General features: G+C 40.2%; 1 protein-coding gene across 4 annotated transcripts in view; it reads left to right on the plus strand.

Moving 5' to 3' along the window:
- The window catches only part of SCAPER (S-phase cyclin A associated protein in the ER), a 258,505-nt gene that overhangs the window by 137,506 nt on the left and 99,707 nt on the right, over window positions 1–21,292 (plus strand). For all 4 annotated transcript variants that reach the window (XM_032469107.1, XM_032469110.1, XM_032469109.1 and 1 more), the window contains one exon: window positions 14,405–14,520. In XM_032469107.1, coding sequence (XP_032324998.1) covers window positions 14,405–14,520 — 116 coding nt within the window. The remainder of the gene's footprint in view (window positions 1–14,404; window positions 14,521–21,292) is intronic.

A 21,292-nucleotide genomic window follows, 5' to 3' on the forward strand; every position in this document is an offset into this window, starting at 1 on the left:
GCATATTAAAAAGTTAAAATGGTTTTTAGAAGTGTTTTTCACTTGGCATTATGGAAAGAAGGCATGGGACCTCTTCCTTTCCTGCCATGCGTGAACCCTGAGTCCTGGGACCGCCACATCCTCATTTAGCACTTAGACATTACCTTGAAAATCATTAGATTCTTTTTATGCCCAGTTTACCCAACTGAATTGTGCGCTTTTTCATGGAGGAGATCCTGATCCTGTGCCTGACCACTTTGTATCATTTTTGCCTTTTACATAAAAGATGACTGGTGAATTGACTCTTCTTTCTCCCGCATCCAATCAGTAGCCAAGCCTGTTGCTTTTACTTGCAAACACAGTTTTTAGGCAGCCATCTTCCCTCTCTATTTCAGTTGTCACTGATGGTGTTGAGTCCCTAATCATTTCTCCTATTTGAGTTTTTTGCTTTTTGTCTTAACCCTTTCCAATCTGTCTTCATATAGCTTCCAGACATGCTTTCAGAAAGTGAAAATCCGGGTGTGTTACTCTGCTTTAAAACCTTTTGGCAGTTTTATGTTTCTTTAGAATAAGATTCAGACTCTGTATTTTGCATACAAGGTCCCTGCAAAACTGGTTCTCTTCCTGCCCTCTGGCATCATCTCTCAACATTTCCCTCATCACATGTCACACTCTTAACTATTTTCAGTGGCTTATTGTCCCTTGAGTGGGCCGTACACCCTTTTATCTCCATATACCTCATCCCCTAGAATACCTAACTCTCTCCCTCTCAATGCATTTACCTCTGTCCACCCTCCTCCACACACACTCTTACCCCATAGACAAATATTTCACCTGGATGACTTCTTGTCTTTTGAGGCTCAACTCTGCTGTTGCCTCCTTTAGAAGGAATTCCCTGTCATTCTTCAGATTTTCACCCAAGCAGGTTAAGTGCCTCCTGTGTGAGCCCAAGACGCACCTTGTACCTCCAACGTACATAGGGCTCATCACACCACGTTGCACTGATCTGTTTTTGAATCTTCCTTTCTCAGTTGAATGTGAGGTCCTCGAGGGCAGGTCCTGATCCTCTGTGCTTTTGTATTCTGCCACTTAGTAAGCACCAGGCACATAGTTGGCAGGCAATAAATGTTTGTTCAAATAAACTGAATGTTTTTTTGGCCTGTCTTCTAGTCCATTCCTTGCCTTAAGGCAAGCAGAAGCCTAAACATTCAAGACAGATGCTTGTCTGGGCCAAGTGCGTACTTAACAGAAGTGGCCAACTTGGCAGATTTGGTGATACCAGCAAAGAGTTCTAGGAAATACATCACAAAGTCAGTTTACTCAGAGGGACAATTGGGTGTTATCTTAAAGAGTTACAACAGTGACTCATTGTTTTATTGTGTTTGCTTTCATTTACACATCCCAAGTTTATTGTACTTATATCAAGGACCAGAGGAAGCCAGAAAATATTTTTATCATTAAAAAGCCTATGCATAATTTATATCATTTATTTATTGAATCCAAAGTACAGACATTAGTTCCTTAAATTTGTTTTTTTGCTGTCCTTAGATTTGGTCTTCTAAAGCACCAACTACAGTTCCTTATATATTCTGGGTGCTAGATAGGTTGTTTGCTGAATTGATATAACAAGCTTGTACACATGTGAATCCAAGACAGTAAGTTGTAAAATATACCATGAAAATCTAGTCAGATTATAGAGCACATAACATTTGCCAGACTACCCAACATGGCTGCCTTAAAATATTCTGTGGCACATCTTTGCCTGATCTGACCTGTTAAACTTATATAAGGGAATTAGATCATTTTCAGGATCCTTCTGAATCTAAAATTCTTAGTTTCTATTATTCTTTTCTGCCTCTTACCATTTATTTTTAGCTACTTGAATAATGGCCCTTTTCAGAGCTTCAGTGGCCTTTTTCTAAGAACAATACAGAGCCATCCTTTAGAAGTGTCTAGTTTATCGTGTCTGTGATGCTGTCTTCCTGTCCAGGGAAACCCCCCTGGCACTCTGTATCTTTGCACTCACCTCACAGACTTTGTAGTTCAGTGAAACAGTTTTGTTTATCAGGGCACATTGTGCAGAGAGGCAACGTAGTGTGATGGTTAAAAGCTCAGATTCTAGAGTCAGACATACCTGGACTTGATTCCTAGACCTGCCCTTAATAGTGACATAATCTTAAACAAGTTACTTATATCTTCTCTGAGCTTTAGTTTCTCCATGTAAATGGGAATAGTAATTGTATCAACCTCATGCTGCTGTTGTGTTACATGAGACAGTGCTTGCAAGGCAGCTCTTAGGAGAGTGTCTGGTGCATGTGTGCACACACTTAAAAAATGTTGGTGATTTTTTTAATATGCTAATAAGCACATGGGATAGATGTAGGACCTGCTCTTATAGACAGTTAAACAGTTAATTACAGTAAAGAGTGACGGGTGGTTGAGGAAGTGATTGAGGAAATACAGAGTTGTTCATGGAAGTAGTGGGAAGACTGACTACAACCTAGAGGTCAGAGGAGGCTCTCTAGAGACAGTAACATTGAAGCTGAGACTGATGGGGTGAGATGATAGACTCTTAGCTAAAATAAAGGTATTTATGAGAAAATCATACTTCAGTGCAATTCTGAGGTATCGCCCAGATCCCAGGATGCATCCCCTCAAGAATATTGAGGGTCTGTGTCATGGGTTTTACTTAGCATTGGATGAACTGGAAGTGACATGTGAAGTCTAGAAAAGGCAAGAGCCCTCAACGTGTAGGAACTAATACTTATTTGATGACATTATCCTGGGTACTTAGCTGAAGAAAGGGGGAGCAATATAAAGATGATGATTACTAATGTTTATGCAGATCAATTTATTTAATTCTGTCAATAACAATCCGAGGTGGGAATTATGCCCCCTCATAAGAACCCTGATGCATCAAGAGGATAAGTAACTTGCCTGATGTTATGCCTGGTAAGTGAAAGAGGATTCAAACCATGGCAGAAGTAGTCCATAGGCCATGCTAACAGTTTCTAAACAGTGAATAAAACATAGTTTGTATATAATTTACATACCATAAAATTCAGCCCTTTGAGGTGTACAGTTCAATGGGTTTCAGTATATTAACAGGGTTGTGCAACTATCGCCACTATCTTAATTTCATAATTTATCTTTATCACCCCAAAAAAGAAACCCTACACCCATGAGTAGTTATTCCCCATCCACCCCTCCTCCAGCCCTGGCAACCACTAATCTAGTTCTAGCTCCATGGATTTGCCCATAGGATTAATTTTTATGTATTGACCTTATATCAGGAGACCTTGCTAAACTTGCTTATTATTTTTAGAGCTTTTTCTGTACATTCGTCTGGATTTTCTACGTACATTTTCAGGTTGTCTGAGAGACTGAATATACAGAGAGACAGTAGCCAGCCCATGTGCAACAGTAGAATAGTGACCTACAAACTCTGCACTGACCAGTCGAGGGAGTCGAGGGAGTCAAACCCCAGCCTCTGAAGCAGTCAGCCCAGAATGGTCAGAAGTTGATCAGTGATTGCCAGCATCACTGTGTTTTGATCCTGCTTCTAACTCAAGACCAACCAGAAAAAGATGAGTATGCTCCTCAAACCGGCACATAAGATGCCCACTCCTGAGTCAGCCCACCTCTAGCTTCCCCATGCCAGCAGCCTCCACACAGGGCACGCTTGAAGCCTTCCCACTTTTTATTATAAAACTTTCCATCCCCCTGCCTTATTTTGAGCCTCCCCCAGATGCAAGTGTTGATGGCTGACTCTCTGCTGTATAGCAAACTCTGGATAAAAAACCTGTGTTCTTAAAAACAAAACAGAACAAAACAAAAACCACAGTTTGTGCCCACAAGGAGGTCACAGTCTAAAACATAATTTCTGCCAACCTTTCTCAGATCCCTGTCTCTCCCCATCCCTGCTAAAAAGGCCCCGTAAGTGTTCTGTGCCTTTTAATGTTTACACGTGAATGTCCTGGGAGGTACAGACTCTTTTTAGGATCTTTCCATTTCTTTTCTGTGTGATAACTTTACTTCTCCGTATTGGGAGGATATGGACTTGTATGCTGACTTAAAATGAAAACCTCTTTCAGACTTTTGACTAAAGACTGTGTAAATATAAATTGATCATATAATTTCTCTTCAGATGAACCTGAGTATTCCTCGTAAAGAGAAAGGGATTTATATTTGCCTTTTCGTAAAGAAATAAGATTCTGTAATGGACGGGTGTTCTCCAGACATAATGAGTCCTCTGAGTTTTGTTTGCCTTGAGTAAGCAGACTTTTAGACATTTCAGTTCACCTTTAGTAAAGGTCTTATCTTATTCTCACTAGCTAAAGGCACTAGCACAGAGCATTTCTAATGTTACAATTCAGTGGGGCAGCATTAACCCTTCAGTAAACATTCGGTCATGTTTGCTTTAGCAAAATCAAGAAGAAAGACCAGATATTCTGAAAAAGACTTTCACGCTGTTCTCTACATGAAGAGGTCTTGTTTGCAACATTTTAAGGAGAACAGAAGCTGTGCATTGTTAAGCCGTTTTCATCCATGACCAAAGTATAAATTAACACGATCATCTTGAAGTCCCAAATCTGAAAGGCTGCTCACTTTTACTTCTTCCTCACCACAGTTTGAATCACAAAGTCTCTTAAGTAACAGATTTAACACTGTTTTTTGTCTCCTCCTTTGTGTTCCCCGTACACTTTAGATGCTAGAGAACTGGAGGGCCAAAACCAGAGCGCATACTTCAGATAATCCATCTGAGAAAACACTGCCTATCACTGGCCATTTCCCCTTTCATTTCCTCTGGACTAAATTAAGCAGACCCAGTGCTTCCTAGCAGGATCATTTCTAAACTCAGCTGTGCCGGATTTTCCTAGTGCCCTATCGCGAGGTTTTTAACCTGGCTGCTGCTTGAAAAAAATCTTGCAGCATATACATCGTATAATGGGCATTAGAGGAGAAGACATACTCTTGAAGCAACATGGTGCCTAAGTTGGAAGCTAAGCCTACAGAGATTTCACTGACATTCAGGAAGGAAAGGATTTTGAAAGACTGCCTTAGCTGAAAAAGTGATGAAGGCAGGTAGAACTGGAGCCACAGGGGGAGCTCACCCTGGGCCACCTGGAGTCTCTTCTAACCCTGATCCTGCATTCCCTCCCTCCTCACCTCGGGCCTGCTTCACTCCTGCCGTGCACACATTTCTTCCCATTTCCTGGCAGTCTCAGGAAGTGCACCACCAGGTAAAAGAACTGCTCGTGTTTCAGCCCCTTAGAATCCAGGTAGCCTTCATTTCCTTTTACTTGTGATAGTCAAGCTTGGCATTCCTTTATATTCTCTGTGTCTGGATTACTTCAAGAATTATAAAAAAAATTTAGTGAATGCTAATATAAGAGAGCTCTAATGCTCTGAATGCAGTGTGGTATTCTAGATTTGATCCTGAAACAGGAAAAGTTCAGTAGAAAAACTAGAGGAAATCCAAATAATGGCCATAGCTTATTAGAAGCATAGTTTTAGTGTGATTTCTTAGTTTTAATAAATGTACCATGGTTGTGTAAGATGTTAACAGGAGAGAAGGCTCATTTAAGGCATATTCAATAAATCTAAAATTATTTCAAAACAAAATATTCTTTAAAATGTTAAAATAGTATCAAGTCCAAGATTTTAGAAAATTGGGATATTTAGTGGTAAGTGTGCCAGAAGTTAAGCACATTCTTATAGCCACACACTAGATTTTTCCACAACATTCTTGGTATAGACCCAGCATACACTTAGAAGTCAGATAAACCTAGACTCAGTCCCCAGCTCTGCCACTTGCTAGCTATAAAAATTAAAGCAAGTAACTGAGTCCTCGAAGACTAGTTTTCTTGTCTGTGCGATGGGGTGATGATCCCTCTGCTCGGGACTGTTGAAGGGCTTAGGTAGCAGCCTAGGGCCGCCACGTGGTAAGCCTGGGAGCTGGCACTCTCGGCCCTCCAGGGTGGCACTTTGGGAAAAGTAAGGATTGGGTTCTTGTTTCCTCCTTAAATTTGTTTTCAGTCCTTAAAATTGCGCTCCTTCTCCCTTCTGAAGGACACAAAAGTGTCTGGGTCATTACTTTCCTTGAGAATAGGGCAAAAAAAAAAAAAAAAAAATCAATTCCAAGATGAGTAGGACTGGACGTAAGCGAAGAAGCTGGCAGGGCCCTGCAGCTGGCCTGCACGTTCCCGGCCTCCCCTCCCTGGGCTCGTCCCCATCGGGCAGGCCAACACCAGGGCTGCCTTGCCTTGTCAGCCGCAGTTTCCAGCTCGCCGGTTCCCGCGTCTTGCCTTTCCCAGGCATGTGTTTCTGGGCCTTTTTGTTTGTTTGTTTTCTTGTTGTAGATTAATGGGCTTTCTTTTTTTCTTAAGAGAATTTCTGATGTTAGAACCCCAGAAACCAGGCTGTACTTTTGTATTCAGCAACTATTTATTGAGTAACTGCTTCTTGCTAGACTCTGTATAAACATAATCCCAGATACTGGAGAGCTCACAGTCTGCTTTGTGATTAAATAATTAGATAATCAGTATGATCTAGTTTACAATTAAATAATAGAAAAATCAGTCAAGAAGTACACGTGTTAGGATGGAGCTAGAACAGAGCGCTCCTGGAGCACTCCTCCCTCTCTCCTCACTGTCTCGGTGGACAAGAACCTCTGAACTCTTAAGGTGCTGCCCCTTACGAGCTGTGGGACTTAAGGGGCTTTGTCCTTGTTACTGAGTCTTCTCCACATCACTCCCTTGCCCAGAACAGATTCTCCTTGGTCTCATGGTCCTGAGTTTCTCTTACCTCCCAACTTTAAAGCATCCAGGACACTTAAGATGCAGGAACAAGGGAAACAGGGAACTGCTGTGGTAATATTTCTCGAGTTCTGCTGTAAAGCAGCGAGTGGCCTGGAAGTTGGGGAGGGTGGGGGAATAAAATAATCACACAGGGAACCTCATGGGTAGGTCCTTGACTTTGAGTTTTTTCATCTTTTAGTTTGGTAGCATGATAACTCAGAAGACTGTTCACATTGACATCCATGGTGTCCTGAAGAACTAGTCAAAGAAACCGTTTCCTCTGTGTGCATACCCCTCATCATAGCACTTGTCTCGCAGTATTGTATTTCTCTGTTAAGTCTGGCTCTTGCTGTGACTGTGAATGCTGGGCCTGGTCCAGTGCCTGCCACTTGGCAGCTTCGTGGAGCTTGAGAATAAGGGAGATCAAACTAACTTTATTATGAGTTGTGTCAGATTGAAGTAGTAAACTCTGTACACTAATCTTTGGTCATCTGTCCTGTAAGAGCTCACAGGGAAGGCACAAGGGCACTTAGGTCATGGGTCCTGCTCTCATCCCTCAGCTCCTGCGCCACTCCCACCCCTCCCCCTGCCCGCATCCTGCTTAGTCCAGATAGGTCAAACCTGGCACCACTCAGCTCCCTCAGGGAGAGTCTGCCAAAGGGCCCAGGCTCTGATTAGCATCACAAAGGAATTGTTCCTCTCATCTTGAGAAAGCTTTTCCAGCCCCTGTCACCCCACTTACCTTATTACCTAACCCTTCAAACTGTAGGTTATGATTTTACTCTTTTTGGCACCACAACCCCACAAATTTACAATTTCCTTGTGATAGTCTGGACCCCAGACACTGATTCCCTCAGGTGTGAATGCAGCTGAAAAGCTGAGCCGTAGCTTTGGATTATGGGAATATGAAGATGCTGACATTAGAAGTCTTAGAAGAAGAAAATCATAGAACAGGGAGTATCGGTTCATTATATTTGCACCTTTTAAGCTAACAATAACAAGTGAGGGTAGAGTATGAGTAGAGAGGATGTCATTTAAGTGTTAGGAAAGTTTTCCATGTGGGAAAAACAACAAAAAATTTCACTCCAGAGTCTTTTTCTCTCTGTAAATTGGGCTACTGAGTTCTAAACACATGGACTTGCCAAAACCTACTTGTATTCCCTCTAAACTGGTCTTAAGGTGCCACCAGATGCTCAGAACAGATCTAGTCTATCCTGCTAATGAACGTGCAAACAGTTTTCCCCATCTGCCACCTCTGTCTAAAAGGCTGGGAAGGCCTTCCTCTCTGATCACAGAGAACATAATTACTGTCTATAGAGAAGTCAAGTACAAAGGCCACCAGCCTTTGCCGGCCACCACAGATGAACAGCTGCCTCCCCTTTAATTGGGAGAGGTAATAACAGTTACTCTAGTTAATAATTGAATGGATTCCCAGGCCATGTAATTCAGATTGAAGCTGTCATTTTTTGCTGGCCTTTAGCTAAGCTGGATTATTAGAATGGAGCCTCTAATCCTATTAGTCAGTTGTCAGTCGCACAGTGGGAGAGAGCAGAGGAAGACAGCTATTAAGGTGTTATGTCAGGTACACAAGTAAAGACATACGTTTCCTCTTTAGAGGTATTTTTTTATCCCTCAAATTAAAATCATAAAGCTCTTTATGAAAGGTCTAATTTTATAATTTGAATGCAGAGTATTTGGAAAAGGGATAAAAGGAAAAAAGAAAAGTACCTAGTTCACCTTTCTAAATGAGGTATTTTCTGTTGTTTAACAAACTTTCTTGGTGTCTGTGGTATGTACATCCTGCACTTGACCCTGATTGAGAATGCAGAGAGAGGAGGGTTTAGGCTTCACAGTCTAGTACAGGAACATAAATAACTCTGGGATAATGTCGAAAGTGATAAGGGCTACATGAGAAATACAGTTAAATTCAAGGCCTTTGACTTTAGTTGAGGGAATCAGGAAAGGCTTTATGAGTGAAGCGCCATTTGAGCTGGGTCTTAAAGGATGGAGATACAGCATTTGAATGTTACACATTCGGAAGAAGGCAAGTTGGATGGAGAGAGAAGTTAGAGCTAGACATTTTTAGCATTACTTGCTTTTTTATAGACACTGAAAGGGATAGGAGCAGGTAAACGACCGTGTGTATGAGGAATGGCCAGTCTCATCGTGACATTAAGATGTGCAGGAAAGTGAAGAGAGTGGTGTGTAGAAGTACCACGTGATTGGCACAAGAAGCTAGCGTGGTGGGAATAGAGAGGAGGAAACGGGAGGCTCTACATCGTGTGAGTCCACCTGGTGGTTGTGTGAAAGTGATCTCCATTTTTCACACGTATATAGTGTATATAACAGTCCATGTGCTTAAGAAGGTGTTTTTTTCCCCTTGATTTTAAAATTTGAGCAGCTCATCATTGAGCCAGTTTGATTTTCCCTTTCTGTCCCCCTAAGGTGAGAAAGTCATAAAATATCCGAAGTTTCATTCACCTTGGTGCAGAGGACGGGGGAAGAGCTGCTCACCTGCACCGCATGAGGAAATGGGCTCCGGGGGTTCTCCTTGTTAAGCTCACAGGTCCCTATGTTGTGTTAAACTGTCATAGCTCACAGGACGGTTTTGGTGTTTGAGAGAAATCTTCCCATTCGTTCATCCTTTGGTTCAGTCACTCGTCCATCCGGTGGTTAGCGCTCCTGTTCTGTGCCAGCACTGGGGCTGCAGAGATGAGTCAGCTGCCACTGTTGAGGAGCCTGCAGACAGAGAGGACGGGACCCTGAGGCAGGGCAGCGGTGGGGGGATGAATACAGTTATGTGGGGCATGAAGAAGAAGTTAGGAGGATACTGAGCAGTGTTTCCATTTGGCCATGCTCTTTGGAAGAGGATCCAAAAGTAGCTTGCAGGGTCGCTAATCCAGAAGTGCACGTAACCACAACCCTTTCTGACTCAGGGGAGGCATTTGTGAGTTTTATTTCACAGTAAGTTTTGCTTTGTTTCCTTGAAAAGCTGCAAATGATAAATTAGGACTTCAATTTTCAATAATACATTAGTAAAAATTTGGCTTTGAATGGCCTTTATCATCCTGAAATTGGCTTATTTTTTTCTGCTGAATGTCTATTAAAGCCTATGTCTTAAGTTTTTCAGGAGGTCACATCCATGTTGTTGGCACTGCATAAAAGGCTTTGAGTTTGTTTTGTTTTGTTTTTAAGGCATAGATGTATACATTAAAATGGTCTGCTTTCACTCAGTCCCTCTCCCCTCACTTTTACAGTGTTGACACAGTTCTCTCCCATCGTGGAAATGCCTACAAGAACAGCAGCGCTGTTTTGTTTCTCTGTAGACAGATTGCATCAGCTGATGCATCTGCTTGGCTTAGAGTATGATACACTTTGTTTTTGAACTGAAAAATACCAATACATAACAGCTTTGAAACAGAGCACAAATGGAGAGTTTAGTTCCTTGGTAGTTATTAAGGATGCTCACGGTGAACATGTCTTCCCATCTGGAAAAACTGAATTTCATTCTTTGGTCATGAAGCTCAATTCCAATGAAAAACTATTCTACTAGGCACACACAGTGACAGGAATGGAGGATTTTATCCTAGGATCGTACCAGAGAAACTGACTCTCTGTGTTTCACAGTTAAAATCATGTTAAAAGTATCTTTGTCAGCCTTCTTTATTAAACTGTTGTTCAGCAACCAGTGATTAAGCATTTACTGAGGGCATTCCCCTCTGCTAAGTGTTGGGATGTGGTGATGAAGCAGACATGATCTCTGACTGCAGGGAGCTCTGAGTTCAGTGGGGATACAAAGATGAAGAGCTAGAGAATCATGCCTTTGGGAGAGGAACAGTTTACGCCAAAGCGCAGAGGCAGGAAGGAGCCTGGGCTGTAAGGGGAACTTGACTGATGGCGAACAGGAGCATGGCGGCAAAGGAGGCTGTTAGGGAGGGACCAGATTCTGAAGAATTGTGCTAAAGAATTTGGGCCTCATTCTGTAGGCAGCGAGGAAGAAGTCATTCAGTGTTTTATGCGGAGAGTCACATGATAACATTGACTCTTGAGAATATTATCTTCTTTGCATACTCAGGCATCCAGAGCAGGACTACTCAAAATAGAGACCACAAGCCAGTGCCAGGCTACTGTCACTAGAACATGATGGGATAAGTGTAGAAATCAAGAGTACTTTTATGTCTAATATTTTAAAATATGGGCTTAAAGATAGTATACCTTTTTTCCCCTCATTTGTTTAGTAATTCATCTGTATGATAGTTCACAAAAATATTGGTCACAATGGAATGAAAATCTTAAAAACAAAGAAACAAACACAAATACCTGACTTTTACCTTAGAATGTTTGGGAAGCACTGCGCTAGAGAATGGGCTGCTGTGAGGTAAGCCTGGACCTAGAGATGCTCACTGGGAGGTCGCCGCATGCCTTAAGCAAGAGACCGTGAGAGCCTGACTGACATGGTAAGAGTAGACATGGGTAGGAAAGGCGAGGGTTAAGAGCCATAGCAGAAAAGGAATAATCACAACCTGGAGCCTGAATCAGTGTGAAAGCTGAGGAAGAGGAAGGAGTCTAAAAGTGCAAATGTTCTTTTAAGAATTTGCTGAAAGTTGGACCATTGTCCTATGCATTACTCTGAGCTTTTCCGTCCCTGTTACAGAGATGTTTTACTTGTTTCTTAATGTGGTTATGTATTTTAATATTATTAAAACTTTTAATCTATGATTCCTATTTCTTTTGAGTGTAGAAGAAAGGAGATGTACTTATGTGTTTACTTCCCTGACTTGACTCAGAGTCCCTCTGCCGGTTTCCCTGGGCCTCACATGCTTCCGTGACACCTGAGGCCTGGCCCTGGTAAAACTGCTGGCAGGATGACCAGACACTACCAAGTTAAATATTCATAGTACAATACGATCTCATTCGTGTGAAATTCTACAGTAGACAAAACTAACTGATGGTACTATCACCCAAATCATTGGTTGCTTCAGGGAAGAGGGATTGACTGTGAAAGGGGCATGAGGGAACTTTCTAGGGTAATGGAAATGTTCAGGTCTTGAGGAGCATTCATCAAATTTAATTGAATGGTATACTTAAGATCTGAGCCTTTCACCCTGTTGTAAAGTATACCTCAAATTAAAAAAAAAATAGCCGAAAAACAGAAGGTGTTCAACCCCATTATTTATCAGAGAAAGGTAAATAAAAACCTCAGTCAAATGCCAGTACACACCCATTAGAATGGCTGAAGTTTTAAAAAGCTGATAAATCCAAGTTTTGGTGTGAATGTGTAATAACTGAAACCATCACTGCACTGCAATGTGTACAGAAGTCATTCTGAATATTTTAGAAAGCTGCTTGGTCATTACTAATAATACTGAACATGTGCACACTCTGTGGCCCTGCAGTTCTACTCTTAAGCATATGTTCAACACAGCTGCATGTAACATGTACCCAAACACATGAACAAAAGCGTTTAAAGCAGCATTGTCCAGAGTTTCAAAGTAGAAACAATCCAAATATCATTCAGTGGTAAAACATTTTAATAAGTCAAGGTATATAACCAAAGGAATACTATACAGCAAGGAAAATGAAATAAATACTGCTATAGGCAACAATATGGATGAATCTAGGGGAAAAAATAATTGAGCAAGAAAAGCTAGATAATATAGAATATATAAAGTATGATTCTATTTGTATAGAATTGAAAAGGCGAAAGGAATCTATGATTTTAAAAGTCAAGATAGCCTTCACATCTGGGAAAGAGGGAGACACAATGAGTGGGATGGGCGCCAGGGATATTGTGGCATGCTTTAAAGCTTGATTTTTTAAATTTTGGAGTTGTTACAAGGTGTGTTCAATTTTCCATGAACTCATCCCGCTAGCAGCCATGGTTAGTGCAGTTGTATCTGTGTATGCTGTGTGCTGAGAAGCTATTCCTGTTTTCTAATGATACTGACATCCTAGTGTAAGAACAGAGAATAGTAACAGCATCATGGTTCTGAATAAATTGTTGAGCACCTGGGTTTTTAATATGCTGATTGTTACTTTTATTGCAAATAAACATTTTTTATTAATAACAACAGATTATTAATTTTTAGTCTTAAAAGTGTGAGTTCTTATCTAAGATTCCCAATGAGTTATATTTTATTGTGCATGAAGCACGAGTAGTTGGATGATTAAGGTATTACACTACCAAAGTCCCAACGCGCGCTGGAGCCAGTACTCGGTAGTTCCCATCAGGCAGGCAGAGCATTGTGCTTGGCACATCACAAGAGTCGGGCGGACGTGTTTGAGAGAGCCTGTTTATAACTCATGCCCCTCCCCCAAGAACTCCCCCTCCAAAAAAGCCCTCAGTATTTCAAAGACATTGTAAGGCTTAATTAACTAGAATGCTATTAAAAGAAATGTAAGCTGGTGTTGTAATGGAGGGGTTGAGTATTCGTTTGCTGGGGCTGCCGTAACAAAGAACCACAGACTGGGTGGCTTAAATAGAAATTTATTTTCTCAGAGTTCTGGAGGTTGGAAGTCCGAGATCAAAGTGTTAGTAGATTTGGTCTTTCCTGAGGCCTCTCTCCCGGGTTGTAAATGGCCACCTTCTCACTGTGTCCTCACACGGCCTTTTCCTCTGTGCATCCCTGGTGTCTCTTCTTCTCTTATAAGGACATCAGTAAAATTGGATTAGGGCCCCACCCTAACAGCCTCATTTTAACTTAATCAGCTCTTCAAATATCCTATCTTCAAATACAGTTACCTTCCGAGGTACTGGGGATTGGGACTTCAACATAAGGATCTGATGGGGGGGGGGGGCACAGTGCCGCCCATAGCAGTCTGCCCTCCTGTCTTTCATGTATTTGATGCAGTGAGTCTGTGTGTGCTTAAAACCCTTACACTCTCTGAGCCAGAGGAATGCAAGGAACTTAGATAAGTTCTTTCCCACAAGAACTCTATACCATTCAGAAACTGTACAGAAATAATCACAGGTTGAATTCTAAAACAGTTACTTAATATTCTCCCTAAAATAGCTGAAGTGGTTTTAAAAAAAAAAAGTATAGCTAGCTGGTCAGATATTAGATTATCTTGTAATACTGAAGACAAGAGTTCTAGGAAAGGAAATCTTAGGAAGTCAGTTTGTCTTGTTAGGTGGTAATTAACATGATAAAATGATCCCAGTTTTTTTAAAGTATTGCTAAAAACTTCTGTATAAAATGGTTTTTCCCTCTGCTTGCAGGGCTTCAGCCCCATCCCCTTTTCCTTTGCATGTCTCAGAACCTCCGCTTCCTCGGAAAAGCTTATGGTGACCTTTTCCCCGATATGTAATTGGCTCCCCAACTATTCTCATAGAGCCCCTTTCCCTTTTTCTTCAGGGTGTTTACTATAATTGAAATCATTTTATTTATAGTTGTTTTATTAGTGTTGGTCTCATCCGCTAAATTTTGAGCTTCATGGGGAACAGCAGCCATGATTTTGGATTCACCACTTTTGACCTACAATTCCTCTCACTGAGTGGGCGTTCAGGATGTGTTTGTAGAATAATTGAACCAACAGAACATTTCACACTGCAAATAAATATTTCATTTGGTTATATAGTTTATGCCTGGGAAATGGGGCTAATTTCTCTTTGTATTTCTGTTTAGAATGTGGCAGATCAGATTGCATTTCAAGTTGCTGGTGGATTAACAGCCCTTGAACACATTCTTCAAGTAGTGGTCCCAGTCACAAATGTGAACACAGTTTCACGAATTCCTCCTAAGTAAGTATAGTTTTTAAATCCGTCTTTCACGTTTCATTTGTGAGTCATTTCTACCCTATGGTTTCCATATGGGAGACCACTAGAAAATTGTATGTGTATTCAGGCTTGAATAGCAAAAGCTTACACTCCCCATTAGGGAGAAAAACAGAGGTGCTCAACTTCACGTACAAAACTCAAATCGAGCCTAAAAAGCCTTATAAAGGAAATTTCTTTGGTTTGTGACCTTTTCTAATCCTAAATCAAGAAGAATTGATGGACGCCTGAGAAGTTGTACCTGCTTACAAAGTTTGAACAGAAATGAATAGTAGTAAGAGAAAGCTAACTTTTTTGCATTGCGTACAAAACGGAGGTGAATATGTTCATTAACAAAGGCCTGAGCTGTGAAATTTGAAGTCTCTAACATACAGGAGGAGCAGTCTGAGGCCAAGACTGCTGTAGTCTAGAGTCCCAGCCAAGCAGGTAGGAACTAAATTGCATTTTGGTCTTCAACTGCAGATTGCTCTGTCCTAAGGATCCTGTGCAGCCTTCAGACCTAACAATCTACCTTCTTATTCTCTTAAATTACCCTTTGGTCCTTGGCTACCTAGGATGTAGTAACGGACAACGTTATCTCAGAAGTACTGTATTCCTGAGTTGTACCATGCACAATTTCTGGATATTTTATGGAGATTCTTATTTCCAAAGTTTAAATGAGAGTTTTTGATAAAAGTTAATTTATATCACTGAGAAACTTAAATATTTAATTAGTCCAGCAAAGGTTAAGTGCTTCATTTGTCCACTGGCTACAACAGGAAAAAATTCCAAGAGTACTTTATCTTTGTTCCTGAGAGACTTTTGGTAAAATAGAAATAGCACCAGCTTTGGAGTCAAACAAACTTGGATTCTAGTTTTACCTCTGCCAGTTACTAGTTGGGAGAACTGGGGCAAGAGCCTTAGACTTGTTGCATCTGTTTCCCCATTTGGTCAAACAGGGGTAATCCTAGTCACTCACCTCACAGACTCACTTGTCTGCTCTCTTTGGGGCTCATGTCCTGTTAGGTCTTTGCCTTTCTCTTTCTACGTGGCTGTATATTATGCTATGTGATGTTTCCCTCAGTGGCCGTAACTTACTAAAGCAGGAATAGAGATTTGACTCAAAAGCAGCCAATCTGTAAACTAGACAGCAGTATGACTCAAAACCCAGCCCAGAAGGTTAAATTGGGCCAATCAGGTTTCTCTCCCAGGAATTTGCAGTTGGAAAATTATAAAACTCCAACTCATTTTTTTGTGTGTGTGTCATTTTTTTGTGTGTCTACACAGTATGAAAAATCGTGTAGAGTAGCTTCTGGGATGGTCATTACAGGACTGTGTTCACTGCAAGTTTAGTAGGACTAATGGATAAAGGCCAGTTGGGGGAAAAGGAGGAGACCAGAACTGCTTCAGGAGAGAAGCGGGGCTGAAGTGAGAGCGGGCCAGTCCACAGAGCTGGCATTGTTCCTGCCCTGCTGAAGTCTGGTGGCTCGTTTTCCCCCGGATTCACGAGAAAGTTCCCAATAGACTTACGATAAATGCCTCACGATAAATGCCTCTTTTTACTTGAAATATTTTGAGTGTTTCTGTCCCTTCCAACCAAAAGAGCCTGATACTTTTAAGTACAAATATTAAAGATTTTTAAACTCTAGATTGAGTTGAAAATATTTGACTATGTTATAGATCCTTCCTTGTGACCTTACAGTTGTTTTTCTGAATTCTTTCATATCAAGAAGGAATGAATGAATGCCCACAGTTTAAAGCAGAAATAAAGAGAGGAAGCACGTTCTACAAGCTCTCTAGGGTACAGTTCCTTGTGAACGTTAAATGTTTCTGCAAGCTGAGACTGGCTGAACTCTCCTTTTTTCCTACTAAACCCAGTTTGGAGAATCTGCATAGAAAGTTATGTACATTAAACATTTTGGTCACTGGATGTTAAGATGCAAACACTTAAGTAACATACTCTAGAGCACAGAGCTTATCTTCAGGGTCAAAGGTAGGAAAATGTATTATGTATTGTTCTTTAGTAATAATGCATAATTTCTATATGAAAAAGTAATAGTTCTACTCATATTCTTTATAGCCTTCAAGTGTTAACTTTCTTGGTGACCCTTGGGTCCCTGTTGATTACTTCATTATTAGCTTTATAATTTAGGACTTAGTATGAATCCCAGTAACATTGCCTTATTTTCACAAAAACTAAAAAGTATATTTTGTTGGACTCTGTTTTCTCAGACTTGATCATAATGGATTATAGTCCAACTTTTTAATAAGAAATAAGTTTGTTCTTGATGAACTTAATCTTTTTGCTAGTTATTTTCTGAAATTAGAACCAGTTGCCTATTTTGATGATGAATTTAAGATGTTTAGAAAGTGCAAAGTCTGTAGGAGCAGTTACCCCCCCCGGCTCCCACTCAGATCCCGACAGCGTGATGCAGCTCAGAGCGTTAACCCTGCACTACATGAGAAAGCTTTAGTGTGTTTTTCAGAACTGAGTATTATGCCTTTACTTTTTAGATTTAACAGTGCAGTTTCAACTGCTAAGGGAAAAATACAGCACTTATAAAAGACAACTGATGTTTTGTTAGTTCCAGTACTTAACAGAAGGAAGAAAAGCACTGGCTTATATCTGTCCAGTTCAAGCACTTTTGGAATTGCAGTTCTGTTCCTCTCAGGGAAACTAAGCGGTATCTCCCTATTGCTAAACGTCTGTCCCAAAGCACAACATACTCAAGTACCTGATGCAAGCTTCAGAGCATTGCATCACCTTATACTGTCTCTCTCTCCCCCCATGCCCGATAAGAAATGCACAACTTTGTTGTAGAGGAGGTCGTTGTTTTACTAAAATTGTACTGGTGGCTGCTGGATTCATATTTCCTGATAAAATTTGCAGTTTCCAAACTTTTTTCTTAGTCCAGACTACATTAAGGCATTTGCTTTTCCGTGTAGAAAGTCCTCAAGTAACATTTTGTTGCTTGAACATTTTTGGTTGCCTGTCTACTTAAGAAAAGCTTTAACTTGGACTGTCATTGTTAAATCACTCCTGGGACATTACTCATCACTTATTTGAGATTCTAACTTGGTTGCTATTTCCTTTGCACTAACGCCTTCTCTGGGGAATCATTTCCATCAAGCCTAGCTATTGATTCAGAGATCGGGTTATTGCCTTATTGAAAATCAAAATTCATATGACTAGTTCTCAGCATTGGTATTTGAATTAATGTAAATACAAATATCTAAGTTTTTCAAATTGATACATTCCAGCAAAAATGATTGTAAAGCTAATTTCTATTAAATGAACGCAATTTTCTTATGAATTTCCAACAAATCGGCACTTTCTATGGGGTGAGTGTCAGTGCATTGAACAGCTGATGTAGAGTTTGTGGCCAGTTCTTTGGTATTCTAGACATTGTAGCACACCAGTCTTACTGAGAAGACTCTGTAGCACCTTCACAATTATGAACGATGTGGCACTGTGTTAACTTCATAACCTCTCGTCACCTTCTGAGACCTGGATTCTTGAGCAACACCTACAGAGATGAAGATTATATTGTCATATTTACAAATATGTACCATAGTCTAACATATAATTTATTTTAGACTAAAGTTTACCTCTGTAAGCATATTCACTTTCCCACTTGATTAGTCCTAGAACTCAAGCGGGGAAGACCTGTATTTAGAATTAGGGAAAAGGGACTATGATGCACGAATGGATTAAACTCAGCTGGGATTTTAGAGTCAGAGCATTAGAGTTCAGATACCAGCTTTGCCAGTATTTGATGTGAGTCTTACCTCTTAAGACCTTATTGTGCTATAGTATTTTTCATCTGAGAAGTGGGGAAGAGATTTCTGTCTCACAGGGTTGTTATGAAAATGAAATGCTAATACGTGTGAAGGGGCTTTGTGAATCGTCATACTCTAGCACGGGACGCCAGTGGCGTTTGGGTCAGAATGCAGGATTGCCCTGCATGCTGCAAGGTGTGTAACATCCCTTGGCCCATTAAATAGCATTTAACACCCATTAAATATCTCTGCCCCCAATCATTGGGACAACCAAGTATGTCATTACACATCTCTACACGCCACCTAGGGGGATGGCACAATTCTGACTGAGAACTGTGTGATGAGCAGTAGAGTTGTGGAAATAAACGAAACACCGTGCGTGTCCTCGGTGGGCTTCTTCATGAAGAGGTGAGCCGAACTGGGAAAGAGGTAATTTAGTGCGACACACTAAGTGTAACTGTCCAAGTACGCACCAAGCACCAAGATAGCGCAGAGGATGGAGCAGTTGGTTTCAGAGGAGGACACAGAGTCTTTCCTGTAGGACATAAACGTCTGAACTGGGCTTGAAGAAGTCGGTTCCAAGGAGCACAGCATGTGCAGGACCGTGGAGGCCTGAAGTAACAGGGCGCCCTTGGGGAGCCGGGAACACTTAGGTATTATTAGGGCACAGATGTTCTAATAAGAAAAAATACTAGAACACTACGGAGCAGTATCAAAAATAATTAGGTATGAGCGAATTGGGCAAAATGACTAATTCAGGGAAAAGTAAAAGGTATTTATTCCTCATTTATGTCACATTTTGGGGAGAAAAGTTCATCTGTTTCATTCACTCATCTTTCTATGAGGTAGCTGCCACTACCTTAATTGAAGCCCTTACTGCTTATGCTGTTTTAACCAAAGAGGAATTCAGTCATTTAATGTACTTTTATTGCCATGTATCCAGCACTTTATTTAATATCGTGGGTAAAGATGAGTGAGATAACTTTTGCAAAGAAGTTCTGAATCCCGGCGAAACATTTGGCATTATCAGAAGTACGAGAGTGGTAAAACTGCTTTATAAACAGATTGCATTTACTTAGCAGAGTCTTTGCCATGTCTTCACCAATTTATCACATTATGTAAATGAAGAAACTAAGGCTTAGAAAGACTGAATGATTTACTGTCAGTTACCAGGCGGGCAGCATCCTGTCCTGGTGTCCTTCCTTCTCTACCTTACTGCCTGCTGGTGGTACCAAAGAGAGAGATTATTGGTCTGTAGGTATCTGTTAAATTTCTTCTGTGCTATGTGTGATTTTTGTCTTTGAAGAGCTTACATCATGACTGGAAAGATAAGACTAATCAGTAAGTTTTTCTATGTTACACACAAAAAATTAAATTACTGACGGTTAAGAAGGTAAGTGTTATTTAGTTCAAATTCGAGTCTGTGAGGGTCCTTAGTAGATCTCTTGCAAAGCTGGTATTTACACAGTGATGGTGGCTACACTTTTGCTTCTGATATGTGAACGTTAAACTTTTAATATTTTAATAAAAATAAAATATTTCATTGATGTCTTATAAAAATTACTGTCATCCTTGTGAGTTTGTTGGGTTTTTTTGTTGTCATTTTGTTTGTTTAGTTTTTTAGTTTATGGTAGAGGCAGTATTGTTTAGTCTGAATGGTTTGGAGTTTTTAGTTTAGGTTTTATTGTGGTGGTTTATTGGTATGATGTAGAAAATGGTTGTGGGATCATTTTTCCCACCTAACAGGTTAGGGACCAAAGAGAAATGATCTAACAGAAATTGGGAGAAATGAACCCAAACCGCTTGTAACTATTTGCATGTGTGAGACAGAATGTTCAGGGAAGATCTAGCAGTGAAGTCTAGAAAAGCAGGACACTTCTGTGTTACCTTAGAGCCTTTTCATAACTTAAATCAGGTGGCAAATAACGAGTAAAGTTATCATAGGGTTTACTTCCCATCAGTAACAGATGCAGATATTATAGATGGAAGCCATGTGCCTGCTACACCATAGGCCTCATTAAGTGTTAATAAAATGGTATATGCCACTGTGGGTGACATTTAGAATACAACTCATTGTGAATAAACGATTCCTTATTTCTAAGCAGTATTATTGTAATATAATTTTAAGTATCTATTTTTAGATAAAGGATTACTAAAAGTGAATAACTTTCCCCAAGACAATAAAAGTAAAAAAAAAAAAATTGTTTTGTAGACTAATTAGCCATAGTGATTGATAAATATTCTTCTCCATTTGACATATTGAGGCATTTTGTTTGTCTCCAAAGGCTGTACAGAAATGGTTACAGTTGACAGCTGTTGTACCACTAATAAGATTAAAGTAAAGAAATTAGTTGTGTTGACTTTAATCTGCTATTTAACACTGCAGACCACCTGGGGTCTTCTCCAGAGCCAACATGTTTAATTGTGATTTTAAAATTACATAACCAGAGCCTGCTTAAGAACGTATCTAAGGACTTGCTAACCATAACTGTCTTATTAGACAAGACAGACTAGAACACTAGAGTTTAATTAAAATTAGTATTTTAATTTGACGCTCATCCTACATTTTTAAATGTATTATTGTAATCTTTGAAATATAATACCTTCTCAGTGGGAGGTTAACTTTAGGAAATGCAGAAAGTCTAATTAGGTTGTGCTTAAAATATATATGGTTTCCCATCTAAAATTAGAATATGTCTCTGTGGGATAATTAAATTGCCTATTCTAATTGTGCCAAATTCACCAATTAAACAAAGACCCTTGAAATAACACATCTAGCTGAAGATTTTTTACTGCTGCTCTGAGGCAGTAAAAAAATAGGAAAATCATTTAATTTAAAAATTAATTTTGGTGTTATTAAAATGTTACATTGTAGAATATGATATGCAATGTAGTAATTATTTATGGTGGTTACATTGAGTTTTGATGCAACCTCAGTGCATCAAAGTGTGTATTTGAAGTGAAGGATGCATATAACTTA

Source organism: Camelus ferus, chromosome 27 (assembly GCF_009834535.1).
Source record: "Camelus ferus isolate YT-003-E chromosome 27, BCGSAC_Cfer_1.0, whole genome shotgun sequence".
NCBI lineage: Eukaryota > Metazoa > Chordata > Mammalia > Artiodactyla > Camelidae > Camelus > Camelus ferus.